We start from the raw sequence: 15146 nt of genomic DNA, 5'->3' as shown, positions 1-15146 counted from the left end.
ATCGCAGACGTTGTGGGATTGGCTAAAGAAATTTACACTTTAATTTTGAACGCGCAGGTCGTGGTTTTTGCTCGCTTTAACTATATTAAATATGATCGGTGTATGTTGAAGCCGAGATCGAAGCAGGATGCTTAACAGGCGTGGCCATTATGGGAAATTGTGGCTTTCCGTAATGCTGGTTGCATGTTTGTTCGTTACTTTATTATTTTCTACCTTCTGTTTGTAACTGTTTTTATTTGTGTGGGTGTGCTGCCTAAGGCTGAAACTGCAAATATCGTGTGTGGTCATTCCATCGTGGCAAGCTGTGGGAGTGTAACGGAGTGCAGCAAAGGACCACAGTAGCTCAGTGTTTTCTTATCTTTAGTTGCTTTTTCACCATGGGAAAACCGAAAGAACACCGTAGACGATGGAAATCCAACAGCAGGCGGCGTGCCAGGGAACAACGCAGGAAAGCAGAAAACGTTTCGGTTACCTCTGATTATTGGTGAGAGAGTGCAGTACTGTAATCTGGAGTTTTCCTTTTAAAATGTCTATACTGTATAACTGCGTGTCTAGGCGGCTGCACAATTGCTTTGTAGAATTAAGAACCTCAATCTAATGCAAAGTAAAACGTTAGTACTTATAAATTGGTTTTGAACTTTTTGGCTCTTTCGTGGACTTTTGCAAACCTCAAGTTCAGAATCTTTTGAGAAACAGATTCATTCTGTGGTCAATTGTTGTTTTTTCCACTTTCGGCTTTTCACCAAGGTTAAGCCACTTTTTATCTACTAAGGATCTTGAGAAACATACTCGTGATTTGTATCTTTTTCTCGACTTGATTACTGTAACTCATTGTATCAGTAAATTCCTGATACGCAGGTTGCAGTTAATTTAGAATGCTACTGCTATTTTTTGGTTGGGGCAAATGAGTTTGCCTCTGTATCTCCAATTCTAGCCTCTTTGCACTGGCTGCCTGTTAGTTTTAGAATTGATTTAAAAAATTTACAGCTGGTTTTTAAATCACTACATGGGTATACTCCTGTCCGTTTATCTGAATTGTGTGTTATACACCAGCCATCCAGCTCTTAGATCTTCTAGTCAGTTGTCTCTTGTGGTCCCTTGTACTAAGTGTAAAACTAAGGGAAACCTCATCTATGGAATTCTTTACCTAATTAAGTTAAGGAGCAGTTTCAGGGCGGAAGTGACATCCCCACGTCTAGACCAGCAGTTTGGTAAAATACATTTATATCAATCAATCAATCAACATTTATTTATATAGCACATATTCATACAAAAAAAATGTAGCTCAAAGTGCTTTACAAAATGAATAGAGTAATAGAAGACACAATAAAAGATAAACATAAGTCAACATTAATTAACATAGAATAAGAGTAAGGTCCGATGGCCAGGGTGGACAGAAAAAACAAAAAAAAACTCCAAAAGCTGGAATTTATAGGTTGTCACAAATCAAATTGATTGTCATGCTAACCACACCAAACACTAACCGTAATAATTTATCCTAGTTGTTAACCATACTAACCCCTAACCTTAAGTTCCATCTTCTAGCTGCTGGCATAGACCCGCAGTGACATATTGTGCTCTGGGTTCTGCAGTTGAATGTTATTGGGCTTAGACTGAAACTTGAGTCTCTGGCAGATCAGGCAGCAAAGGCACACCACTGCCACACAATGCCGCTTCAGACTTAACCTGTTATGAAGCTATGAAAGTTGGAGGGTAATGTACTGTATTGCATTAGTCTGCTGATACAGAGTTTTTATAATATAAACTGTTTAAATTTGTGTCTCCAAGTTGTGGTATTGCTTAACAGTAAGGAGTACTTCTTGCAAGTTATAGTAAATACTTGCATAACAGTCCGGAAATTACAGTGTCCGTGAAGTGAAGTAAATCATGCAAAGGCAAATTGGGAAACACAAATGGTAGGTTTTACATCTAGCTCAGCTGTATGCTATTCTTGTCATTGAATATCTTTCTTCCTCTTACCAGTCTCAAGTGCCAGAATACTAAACAGCAAAGCATTTACTGAAACATACTGTATACAGTATACTAATATTTACTGATACATGTTTTTTGAAAATTGTTATTTAAAATAAATGACTTGTTTGAAATGGAGCATTGTTTGCATAACGTACTTCTACAATGTATTATTATAATATAAAACAGTTTTGAATTTCCTGACTGCTGAATAAGTACAGTGTGGTTTTATGAATTCCCTTTACATTCCTCATAAGTATATTAACTAACAAACGTAAGACATTTACATAAGCTTAAGTCTATCCCACCAGTATTAGACAACGACAATTGTGAATTGCGAATTTGTCACAATTATACACATTACCACTAACCATAAAATGCATCTGACATCACTGATGAGCTTTAATCTGATTAATTTTTAGTTATGTCACAATTGCAACAAAGCTGTAATTTTATTTAAAAAGTATTATGCTTGGTTCATTAAAAAATACTTCTTCCTTACCACCTGGTTTTTTTTTAGGTTTCCAAAAGTATCATGGTTAATCATATTATAGTTTTTAAAGACCAAATTGCACAGTGGAATTACGTGAAAAAGGCACACCTTATCTTAATCGCTTTGTAAACGTCTTTTAACATTAGCAGTGCTGTCTCTCTAAGACAGGTTGAAATCTAGGTAATCAATGTACATCTCAGCGTTAAAATTTGCAGTGCCCTATCCATTAGAATGTATTTTGCAATGCTGTAGTAATAAAATGCATTGCATTTATCATTCCAACACATGGCACATCACAAATTGTTGTAGTAATAAAATGCAGGTGTTTTTTATGCATCATCTGTTAGAATGACAAATGCAATGCATTTTAGTACAAATGTTTGTGATGGGCCATTTTGTTGGAAAGACAGAGATACTTGTCCTTTTATTAAGGTGGATAAGCTGATTTCTGTCTGTTGGGTGTATTCAGAATCAATGTTTGCAGTGTAGCGTATCCACACAGTTGCTATGTCTCTGTTGCATGCCATTTGGTACAAGATTTGTAGGAAAAGTGCTGGTACAAGATTTGTAGGAACAGTTCTAGTGTTTGTGATGCGCCATGTGTTGGATAACAGAGACATAGCAACTGGAAGGACACAGACATCCAAATCCGTTTATTAAGGTGGATTATATAAAATATGGAATTTTAATCAAATAATTAAAAAAAAAATTGTAATGTTATTGTGAGTGCCTTTCCAGTTTTTGACTCTTTTTATAAATTGGTAGATTTTTGCTAAAAAAAAAAATTGTTATATAAGATAGTCCTATACATGACCTTCTGCTTTCTCTGTTTTCCTGGAGTGTGCCTCTGTCTAAATACTTGCACTTGAAAAAGACAGTTTTTACCTTTGGGTCATAAGGATATTCCGCGGCCACTTGTTCTGACCACCACATGAGCATATTTGATGTATGTTTTTATGCATATTGTCTAGTTGTATTCATTGTTTCTGCTATACTGTTCTCATTAGTCTGTGGAGCCAATATATAACTATGGAAATTCTCTCAAATATAGAGCATATGTGTTTGCAAAGCCATTTAAAGCACAAATCACAGTGATGTATTGATAATTGATTATATATACTGTTTTCTGCATTTGGGCTTGATTTTATTCTTATACTCACTCATGTAGTAGTCTTCCGATAAACAACCTGGCAAGATAAGCATTAATGATATAGACATTCATCCATTTTCTGAACCCATTGTGTAGTTCACAGTTACAGGGAGTCAGTGCTTATTCTGGGAACTCTGGACACAAGGTCATGACCGTACACTCAGAGATGCACACCTTTGTGATATGGAAGGAGAATTGGAGAACCTAGAGAAAAAAATGTATTCTTATACTGTGTTCCATTTTTTGTTATACATTTTCTTATACAGTATTTCCCTGATCCCCAGAAAATACATGCATACTGTAAATATAAACATTTTCCATTAAACTGAGTATTTTCCTCACTCTAGACAGGAATAAGTGACTGCATTTTGCAGAAACCCATGAGAACTGAATGGATCTAAATAATTAAAATTAGTGTTTCAAAATGACAACAGGAGAAACAACACCTCAACCACAGTTGCAACATGATGGCACAGATTGAAACCAGTCAATGAGAATGACATCAACAGAGCCTCATTGCCAGTGATTCCATGTAGAGACAGGCTGCCAGCAGGGATAAAATGAGGCAGGAAAACTTTGAGGAAGAAGCCAGGACAATAGTGGAAATAAACAAACTTTAATTTGGTTTCAGGTTGCAGTAGAGAACAGGCATTGATTCTAGGATTTGAACCATCCACTTGTGAGGCAATTCTCTAATAGCAAGTACAAATGGCATTTCAGTTAAGTTAAAAATTTATTATTCTCTGTTCTGCAAGGCTAGAAAAATGTTCTGTACCTGATGATCTTGAAATAAGTGTTACTACATTGGTAATGATTTTTTTTTTTAATAACTCCTACAGAGGCTTTACATAACTATTCTCTCTATCTTTCTTTCAGTCCTGTGGAAACTCCTACTGAGAGGTCTCTGATTGTCCAGGTCCCTGCAGTTGCAGAGAGGAATTTCTTAAGCCCTCTTCTTCTAGTTATGGCTTCTGTGTACTGTAGCCTCAGGAACACACTTTCACGGGTCAGCATAAAAGTATTTATCACTTTTTTGAGTTTAATATACTCTGTCGTTTTTTCTCTTTAAGGGTATTAAAGATATTAAGGCAGATAACATGGACAGCTCTCGCAGTCTGTTACTGAAATTTTCATTCTTTTCTTCACTGTCTGAATTTACTTTTGTTCACTCGTAAAAATAAAAAAAAAATGTTAATTCATAAGAGTTTATTTATTTAAGAAATTTGCAGCAATCAATAGTGTATTTATTTCGACAAAACATTTCCCACCTATACCTGTCGAAGAGTCATCATTGCATCAGGCTTAGGTGGTAAACTAATATTGTGATGCCTTGTGGCTTCTTTACCTCATCAGGAACTTGCTGAGAACCATTTCCAATAACAGGTCATAATAAGATTTACTGAGAACTCTTATGGGAATGTTGTTTTTGGCTCCGGTTCATAGGCCAGTTTGCTATTTTTAATCTTGCCAGCAGTATAGACAATAACAACATTTATCTTAGGATCTATGACACACAAGTATTCATCCATCATGCCAAGCTCACATTCCTGATGGTATGTGTACCAGCCATGGTTCAAAGCGAGAAATCCTAGGCACAGAATTAATATAGGGGAATTATATCCCACCTGACCTTGGGTCACCTGAGAACTTCCCAGAAGTACCTAAAGACTGTTATTAGAGAGTTAGTACCCTTGCTTGTGTGAGTTGTTGTTTTGTGTGGTTGACCCTTATCAAAACAAGCGATAGAAGAAAATTTGCAAAGTGGAAAAGACCATTCAGTGCATTAAACTTCTTTGAGTATTTGCCTGTCTTAAATTTATAACGATTGTTCCTTTTCTTTCTCTGTAGAACTCTGCAAATTCAAATCGTTTTGCACCATTTTGGAGATTGTCCATATTTTTGTGACATTTTGTGCTACCCCTATATGTTTCTATGCACTTTCACATTTTTGTGCGACATCATTGTACGTTACTTTAATATTGTAAACTGTTACAGTAGATGATTGATTTTCTGTATACTTGTAGGTATATTCCTGTGTTTGGAATGCATTTTTTCCTTCTATATACCTGAAGCAACTGCATGCTGTTCGCGAGCAGGTGGACCAGTTACAAATGGAAATGGCAGCATTACGCTGTGCCATCAGGGTGAGTCTTGTAAGGCCTATAAGTGGTTGAAATATTTTCTTGAATAATTTTTTTCTTATTATTATTAAATAAAACCAATTTTTAGTTTCTATGGATATCATCATAGCAGGGCAGCCCAGTGGCACAATCATTAGCACTGCTGCTTCACAGATATCCAGTATACTGAGGTCAGTTCCCATCCATGCTCAATATCCATGTGTACATTCCCACACCTCTAAAGATGTGTGCGTTAAGCTAATTGGCTGTTCCAAACTGGGCTGTGTTTAGCATTTTCAGGATAGGGTCTGAATTTGACAAAGCAAGTTTAAAAGCATAAAGTTTTTGTTACTTTCATGGTATTATAACAAGCTGCTTTTCAAAGCAATAAAGAAAATATTGATTAAAGTAGATTAAAAGATAAATTGATTAGGTCTCCCACACATTTAGATCAAGGCTATGTGACACTTTATTTTTACATTCTTTTCTCACAGTACCAAACTGCAATTAAGTGTTTTGTGTGGGTTGTAAGTGATGCATATTGAATAGTGTCTCAAGCATGCACAATACTAATGAAAAGCAGAAGAATTGTTCAGTTTCTGAATGATGTGAAAATTGTGTGTCATTGTTCTCTTGTTTATTGATGGATGGACATCTTTTCTTTCAGTTGTCTGAAGCTATGAACAGCTCATGCCAAACACCCACTGCGCCATTAAATCCTTCCCCAGTAATACAGCTGAATTCAGCATCAACAAATGTTCCAGTTGTTCCAGCACTACCTCCTGTGCCACCACCTCCTGTGCCACCACCTCCCCCCCCTCCACCTCCAGTGCCACCTCCTCCACAAACGTCTGTATTTACAGAGAAGAAAAACATGGTCAAGAGGCACCCAGAAAACTGCAAGCTGCAACAGGTATGCAAAGATATCTAAGTATATTTAACTATTTAATTAATTCATTATTGCCCTGCTATTCCCTATATTAGGCAGACGTAAGTCAGTAAATCTCTGCAACACTAACATTCTCTGAATTTTTAAACCCCAGGACAGCACATTGTGCTTTCTTTTGGAGAGTAGCTTTGCTACTTAATACCAAATCCAGCTTAAACACTGATATCAGATGCTTGCTCATGGGTTGCAGCATAGCACAATGTATCATGTAAAATGGCCTTAATTATAAGGAGCTAGTTTAGATAGGTATGTATAGTTTAGGCAGTATTTTATATGTTAGAGAGCACAATTAAGGATGGTGGTTATAGGACATTTACTAGAGACTTTGCAGTGAATCCAACTTTTCTTTAAATCTGTTCTTTGAACAAAAAGATAATACATTAATAAATTTAAACTCTGTCGTACTTCTCTTAGACACCCATTCAATGATAAAGTTAATCTTACATACCTTGTCAATGCATTACACTTTTTCCTCAGGCTGTAGTAGTACTTGTCAGCCTGCATTTTATCATAAATTATTTAAGTAGTTACAAATTCACTCTCATTTTCAGTTTGCATTTTGAAATTATACATCAATGTGCTTCTTCTAATGCCAAGTGTGATTTCTGGAAGTAGTAATAGTAAAAGACAGGGCTTTATCTCGTCTCCAGTGAATATAAAAGAAAACATTCTTTTTGAAATTTTATTTAGACCACAGACACACATCTTAGTTCATCTGTGAGAATATGAATGCATCTTTTTTTTTTTTCTTTTCATTTCAAAGATGATAATGATGATCAGTGATACAGATTATTAGAAATCCAACAATACAGTAGTCTTGAGGTATTAACACAATCTCTGGTAGAAATTATGATAAGCCTATGTTTTAAAAAGGGCAAACTTCACCTGTAAATACCCTGAGCTCAGATTCTGTTTTGATGATTAAAGAATTTGTAAACTTCAAATGTGTACATTATTGTAAAACTAATATAATTGCACTACTACAAGTTTTTCAGTATTGTCTATAATATTCTATACTAGATTTTTTTCATTATATTTTAATGCAACAATGACATTAAACATCATACTGCTAAAATAGGTTAGACCAGAAAAATTAGTGTAGAATGGGACTTTTTTGGCATAGTAGAACTGAACATTTGCCCTCTGCCAGGTTTTATTACAGAACCTGCATTGTTGTCATGTGCTCTTACGGCTATGGTACTACATGTTATTTAATAAAAAAAAAAAGCAGTGAATGTATTTTTCTATTTCATTTTCTGCAGAATCCTTTAGTTAAGAAGGATGCTCCCGTTTCTGTGACTCTCCAAGACTTGCTGAATGTAAAATTGAGGAAAACAGATTCCCCTACTACCAAAGTGAAGGTAAGAGAAAAATCAATTAAGTACTGAGTTTTCCATGTCATACAATGTATCGTTTAAAAAACTTAGTTTGGTAAGTTCGTAGTCAATTGACTGTCATTGTAAGCAGCTAGGGGAACATACAAATGATACTTAAGTTATGGGTTACTTAACAATCGAGGTTTCTTTGTCAAATTAACATATTCCACAATTGTGAAAAAAGAACTTTGGCTTGAAAAGTATCAGATTTATCCTTTATGGCTCATGTGTTTTTTCTCCCCAAAAAACAGGCATTTTCTCCATCCAAAAGGCGTATTCCTTTGATAACCATGTCAGATCTTCAGAAAGTCACATTGCGATCATCTCAGTCTGATATACCTAATAAATTTGGAAAAACTCATTTAAAGTAAGTGGAGATGGCAAATGTACTACATTCTGTGCATTTCTATGTGTTTTTTTTCCTTTAGTAATGATCTTCCATTGTTTCAAGTAATGTAGTTGTCTGAAGTGAAAATTCATTTTCAGGATTTTTTAATATAATAACCATTATTTTTAATCAACTTATATATTTAAAAACATTTTAGAGGATAACAGCAATGTTTGCCACCAATAGGTTTGTTTTAGCACTTAAATGTATTAAATAAATACGACCAGGCACGTAGTCTAAACTGGTAACAAATTCTTGATTGTTTATGCTGTAGACAGGAATCAAATGTAATTTAACCACTGTAAAAAGAACAATACATGTGCTTAATTATGTATCCTTTCTTCTTTCTAGTAGGAACACCTGCCCTAGTCCAGTAAATTTACGACGGCAGTTAAAGAGAGTTGATGTTCAGAGGTCAGTATAATGGAGTAGGAATTTTGACTAAACAGGCTTTGCACAGACAAAAAACATATTTTTCAGTTAGTTGATGAAGCAAGCATTCATTTGCAGCGTGCATTCCCACAGCATGACAACATCATGAAAGTTAGAATGTTGATCTCCATATGGAATTCTTGAGTCACTATCTCAAACACGTTATACTGGCACTTCAGTCCTGGTTGTAACTAGCTGTCTATCATTCCATTTAATAAATCTCTGTAGTTTAAAGTACCAATTTAGACTATTACAGATTTGCTTTAATATGAGTTAGTTCAGGTAAGTGATGTTTTAGTTTGATAATTCTGCTCTGTTTTTACCTCTTGCAGCTCACAGACTCTCACCACTGTGTATATGAGGGTTAATCCAGTTAGTGTTAATGACTTTAACTGTAGTTAGGTTTTAGCTAGCTGGAGATTTCGCAGTCCTAATTCTGTATGAGAAGAATATTGAAAGAAAAGGCTATGAAAAGTAAAATCCTACCAGCTATCTGAAAACTGAAAACTTGAAGGTTCCTAAGGCTCTTGAATTTCTTGTGGGCCTTTATTTTCCTTACAGGTGTTAGTCTGTCTTACAGAAACTGCAATATAATATGTATTGTTGAGTTTTATTTGATTCAAAAGGTTGAGCACTGTCGGCAGATAGAATTTGTTCATTATTTCAGTATAGATTTGAATGTGTTGTGCACTTGACAGGGCAATCAGGCAAGTATATTAAACTGAGAAAAACAAATGTAGTTTTCTTCGAAACATAAATGTGTATAGTATTCAGTAGTTCAATGCACTTTGATGTCTGCCACTGGTAATAATTTAGGAAAAAATGTGGGAAGCCTGAAAAACGTTTAGACACGTGTTAATCCATTTCATGTCCTACAAAGGAACAAACAGAAAATTAACCTTGTTTCTTAAATTTTTGCAAAGTGCTCTATTCACTCTGAAAGTGAACATGTGCTGCACATTTTTATTTCCTTTAAGGAGCCCAGGAGGTACCCCGTTATACGAAAAGGAAAACAAAGAATCTGGCAGTGGCCTCACGCCCATCATGACTCAAGCTTTACGTAGAAAGTTTCAGGTACAGTGCATGAAATGTATTTTCCTTTAGTTGCTGAATTTCTCTTCAGTTATTCCAAGTAGCACGAGGGTTGCACAGCTAGTTGGCAATAAGTCTTAATAAACTCATCTACGTGACTAATTCAAAAGGTGAATCTATAAGCATCGTCTTGCAGAAGTGCTGCCTTAGATGGTATGGGCGTGTGACACAAAAGGATAAAGATGGCTGAGTGAAGCAAAGTCTTAATCTATTGATTAATGTTAAGATACCTAGAGGCAGACTGAAGAAATGTTGGATTGATGAAATGAGAAGAGATATGAAGAAAATGCAGCTTAAACATGCTGATGCACAGGGTAAAAGTTGGTGGAGAAGATAAATTTTGGGTAAAGCCGCTGTCGCAGGGTGTCCTGGAAACTAGCCATAAAACTGAACTGATGATGGCCTTTGAAGTCATCCACTGAACTAAAATTTGCATATTGGGTAGACTATTAGCAATATGTTAAGTAATTACACTGGGCCTGAACATGGACCATTTGTCTTAAGTTTCCTGTATTCTAAAATACACAGAAGTGAGGAAACTGAATTTGATTTATAACATAACTGTGTAACAATAGGTGCTGTTTTCTGTAAAATATGTGTTTGATATGTTTAGAAGTATTAGCACTAACATTACTGTGTTTTTGTTGTAAGTCATTTATTTTTGGGATTGTTTGTTCTGTTACTGGAGACCGTAATAGTGTTTATTAGCTTATAATTTTCAGAAATATCAATTAAATGAACACTTTGAATTAAATCAAGGTGGAAGGTTTTTTTCTATCTTGTGTAAACAAAATGTCTGTGTGTGTGTATAAATATATATTTGATATACTGTATATAAATTGTAAGGGTTGTCTTTCTGTCCATCTACCATGCAAAAACCTGCACGCTCGTGGCCTTTGAAGCTTGATCTTTGTCTCAGTTGACAGCTTATTCTGTAACACCGGCAACACAGCCCATGATTTCAGAGATCAACTCGCAGTGACCCTGAAAATTTGTCTTTGACTCCTTTTCACAACCACTGAAGACACATCAGCATGTATCCCGCTGACAGGAAATGCATGGCCAAGCACAAACGGAATAGGTGCATGTCCACAAATTGAACACAGCTGTGCATATCACTACCAGGAAAGCCCAGTGCTATTCTTTGTTTTAAAAAATGAATGACCAAACCTGACATTTAGCATATGGCAGGTTTGACATGAAAAAAACTTCACCAACTGAAGACCCTACAATAACCTTGCAGAGTGACTGGGAGTGGTTGCTTTCCTGAGCGGTGCATGCACCACCTGCTTTGACATTTTGTTCAGGCCACATACCAGATGGGATAAGAAACACTTTGATAGGTAGTTTTAAAAACCTCCATTACATAGATAAGCTGATCCTCTTCATTGCTCACATGAGTCAGACCTAACACAATCCTTATCACCTTCCACTTATTACCAAGGAGATGGCACCCTCCACAGTGTGACCTGGGTTTGTGTGTGTCCTAACAGCCACAATCAGAAATGATCCCTGTGAAATGCATTACACAATGCCTGCAATATGAATCAACAACCAACATTAACTGCTTTTGAAAGTAAAAAAACCAGGATGGTAGAGGATTCATCACAATTTTTTCTATTGCTCATGGGCTTGCTGTGTTTTTTTTTTTTTTTTTTCATTTTAGAATGTGATAAAAAAAGTAAAAATAATTACTTCAATTGGTACACCTTCGAATTTTTAGGCTTTGATGCCAAGATTTGGGTGTTTTTGCTTTGAGTCAATCGGCTTTAAATTTCCTTTATAACATTACTAAATACCACTATTGGTGCAGTCCTGTGCTATGGAGTTCTCTTCCACACCTTATACCCTCCCTTCTGGCCGTCCCTACTGTGGGTTATTTCCTTATTTTGTTCGCCCAAGTCTTAGCAAACAGCATTAAATGGAGCTTCATGATGTATCCACCTAGTTATGGTATAAAAACTAAAGAGATTGTTTTTATTATTATAATTTACTGAACATCTACAAATCATGCCAAGTGAAGCAAGTCAATTTAGTTCAAGTGCACTCGTGCATTTGATCACTTTCCTTTGCTGGTATTGCACATTTCCAGTTAAAGAAGTGATTACCACTAGAATAAGGGGCATCATTATCTACCTTTTAACGAATTAGGTCAAAAGGCTCGTTTTTCAAACATATGCACTCAAAAAACAGGTTTTCAGAAAAGAGAATCTGTCATTAAGAGTTTTAATGAAAATATTGGTGAATTAAGTATTTTCATTTGAGACACAGAGCAGTAGTGATGTAGTGGTTAATGCACTGCCTCACAGCTCCATGAGACTGGATTTGAGTTCCTGTCTGTGTAGAAATGTACAATCCCCAAAAATCTACAAGGGTTTTTTTTTCCCTCTGAGCACTCCACTTTTCCTTCCACATCACAAAGATGTGTGCAATAGTTTAATAAGACACCCCCAATGACTGTGTAAATGAAGGTGAATATGGATGTGAATGTTTCCTATGATGGGTTAATTCCCCTTTCAAAGGATTGGTTCCCACTTTTTGCCTAGTGTTGCCAGGAGTGGCTCCAATCCTAGTGACTTTCATGTAGAGAAATCATGTATAGTTGATCAGGTAGATCTAGACACACCTCCTGCTTACTGTATGTTGTGTGTTGTTGTGTTTTTTTTAACCTGCCATAAATAAAAGTAAAATTTTACAAACATATTAAGTAGTTGGTTTATAAATAAACATAAAGATAGATTTCCATGTTCAAATTTAAAAAATCCAATTTAAAGGATACAATTCGAAAGCTGACTTTTTTTTAACATGGAACTTTTTTATTTTAAACATATGGTTTTTTAGTATTGCATGCTGTTGACCTGTGCACCATAACTTATTTGACTTGCTTTGTAAGTACAGTTTTTTCTACCTCATGGAATGAACTGTTGTATCTCTAGATCCTTGCTTTAAAAAAATAAGTCAGTCACCTAATTTTCTGCACCTTTTTTATTTATTTATTTATTTTATTTTTTTTACAGATGGCTCTTCCTAGAAGTCCCCCACCTTTGATACGGTCTTGCAACACTTTCAACACAAGTTTCAGTGAAACAAACTAAACTCTTTTTGGACTTTTATTTTTATTTATTTGTCCCTGGTGGGCATTTTAAAGTTACTGTTGACTGAAAGCTGAAAGAAAGAATTGCGACATCTTATAGCAATTTACAGCATTTTCACTAATGCACCTTTTACTTTTTAAACCAAGTGTGTGCGCCTGCATGAGTTTATTTTTGTTTTAACTAATGTTTTTAAGAGATGTATGTAAAATACATGTATTGAAATATTTTTGCTTTTTTATAAACCTGTAAACCTTCTTTTATGTGTGCTGTTGCAGTTGATGTGATATTCTGTTATTTTATGCTAATTGCTTTAAGTGTGCAATATAATGGCAGACCTAAAACTTGGGGCCTTCTTTATCTGCTGGGCATATTTTTTAATTCATTATTACATTTTGATAAATTGATATTTTTTCCTCTTTTCTGCAACTACTTTTATAAGAAGGTTAAAAAATTTGATAGTTTTATATTTTATCACACACTGGTAATGCAATTTGTCACTTATTAGAATTGTACACTTTGTTTATATGTGCTGGAAAAGTAGACCCTTTATTGTGAACTGTAACATGGAAATACAGTGCTACCCATAATTGGAAAACTAAACCTACAACATCAGTGCACGACTTCCAGTACTTTCATAGATAAGGGATTACCCAGAAACATTTTTGAAGCCTATGTTAGGCACTTGTTCATTTTAAATACTATAATGAATAGGATCTGTTCAAAATATAAAAAAAAAAAAATGATTTTGTAATTTTATTCTCGCATAGCTACATGGTTCTTTGTTTTAACTTTAAAGAACATTTGAGGTATAAAGTTAAAGAAGAATGGAGTGTTAATGATCTAGAAATATAGGACTGTAATTATGAATAATGGGAATGTTTTTTCACCATTTTAACAATCTACTAGAAAGATTTAATTTCTGAATCTAGAAATAGACAGTACGATTCACAAGAGAGTTCTATTTGCTTTATAAAGATGCTATGCAATGTAAATTTCTATTGTAATACATTTTTTTGTTGACTGATACATGGGAATTTTTAATATGCTGCTCACTAAAACCAAAAATACAAATATTTTTTCTTACCAATAATAGGGTTATCATAGAAGGAAGCTGAAAATGAACTGCAGAGTCTGCATGTTTATAGCCTGAAACTGAGCAGGGTTGTCCATGACCTGAGACGAGTACTGTATTGATAGTTTGAAAAATCGTTACTATATATTCCCGGCTAAAGTCCACTCTTTATTTATCTTGTAAATTTGTTCTTGGGGGCAAAGTGCACCATTTCAAATTGAATGTACAATTCAGATCTTAAACTGTGCAACAATGTTTATTTTTTACCACTATAATTCAAATTAGTCACATAATTTAGTGACCACAACTCTTGATTATTTTAAGTGAAAGGCAGAAACAGGAAAATACTTCTGATGCAAGTTACTTGTAATGAACTTTTATTTTTACTTTGAAAAAGTGACCTGGCAAAACAGAACAGAAATGATAGGCTCCAGGCTAAACTCTATATATAAAATATACAGAAAAACTCTACAAATTACAGCAATAGCTGACTTAAAAGTAAACCTAGCTAAAGTAAAATCCAAAAAGAATGTACTGTAAATGCAAAAAGACTGTACTGTATAGGAAACTCACCTAAACATCTTGTTACCACCATGAATGAGGTGTCTGGGGTAAAAAATGTACATTTCTTTATATTTACAAAAATAAAAAGACAAATCTATTGAATAACAATGCAAATAATCTTTGTTTTTAAAAAATCAATGCTTTTTGGTATATTTTAAAACTGCTTTTACAAAATAAATATGTGCAATCAAAGTATATACATATTTTTAAATGGAATCTATCTATGCTCAATTTTGCCTGTGTATTTTTATATATAAACTTTATTCTGAATCCAAGTTTATGTAATAAACAGAAGTGAAGATTTTGTGGTATGGTCATTGCAGAATTGCTGTTAAACATACTGGAACTGCCGGGAGACTGTAATCATGAACACAACTCCGTATTGATAAAGTGCAGGGGAAAGTAGCTGTAAATGGATGCATTATTAATTAACCCATGCAACAA

At 34.8% G+C, this 15146-nt stretch overlaps 1 protein-coding gene across 2 annotated transcripts; it reads left to right on the top strand.

Annotated features, from left to right (window-relative positions):
- The first annotated feature begins 27 nt into the window (after positions 1–27).
- Positions 28–14773, top strand: prr11 (proline rich 11). 2 transcript variants are annotated; one of them, XM_039756869.1, is made up of 9 exons: positions 28–484; positions 4491–4620; positions 5639–5758; positions 6402–6647; positions 7946–8044; positions 8311–8426; positions 8802–8861; positions 9857–9953; positions 12989–14773. In XM_039756869.1, exons 1-9 carry the CDS (start codon positions 378–380, stop codon positions 13064–13066), a joined length of 1053 nt encoding a protein of 350 aa, XP_039612803.1. In that variant the 5' UTR covers positions 28–377; the 3' UTR covers positions 13067–14773. The 2 variants fall into 2 exon arrangements, with proteins under 2 accessions (XP_039612803.1, XP_039612802.1); XM_039756868.1 differs by having other exon boundaries at positions 29–484; positions 8799–8861.
- The last annotated feature ends 373 nt before the right edge of the window (positions 14774–15146 follow it).

The sequence above is a fragment of the Polypterus senegalus genome, chromosome 6 (assembly GCF_016835505.1).
Source record: "Polypterus senegalus isolate Bchr_013 chromosome 6, ASM1683550v1, whole genome shotgun sequence".
NCBI classification, from domain to species: Eukaryota; Metazoa; Chordata; class Cladistia; order Polypteriformes; family Polypteridae; genus Polypterus; species Polypterus senegalus.
Note: the sequence above shows the minus strand (reverse complement) of the source record. Positions and strands in the feature narration are given on the sequence as shown.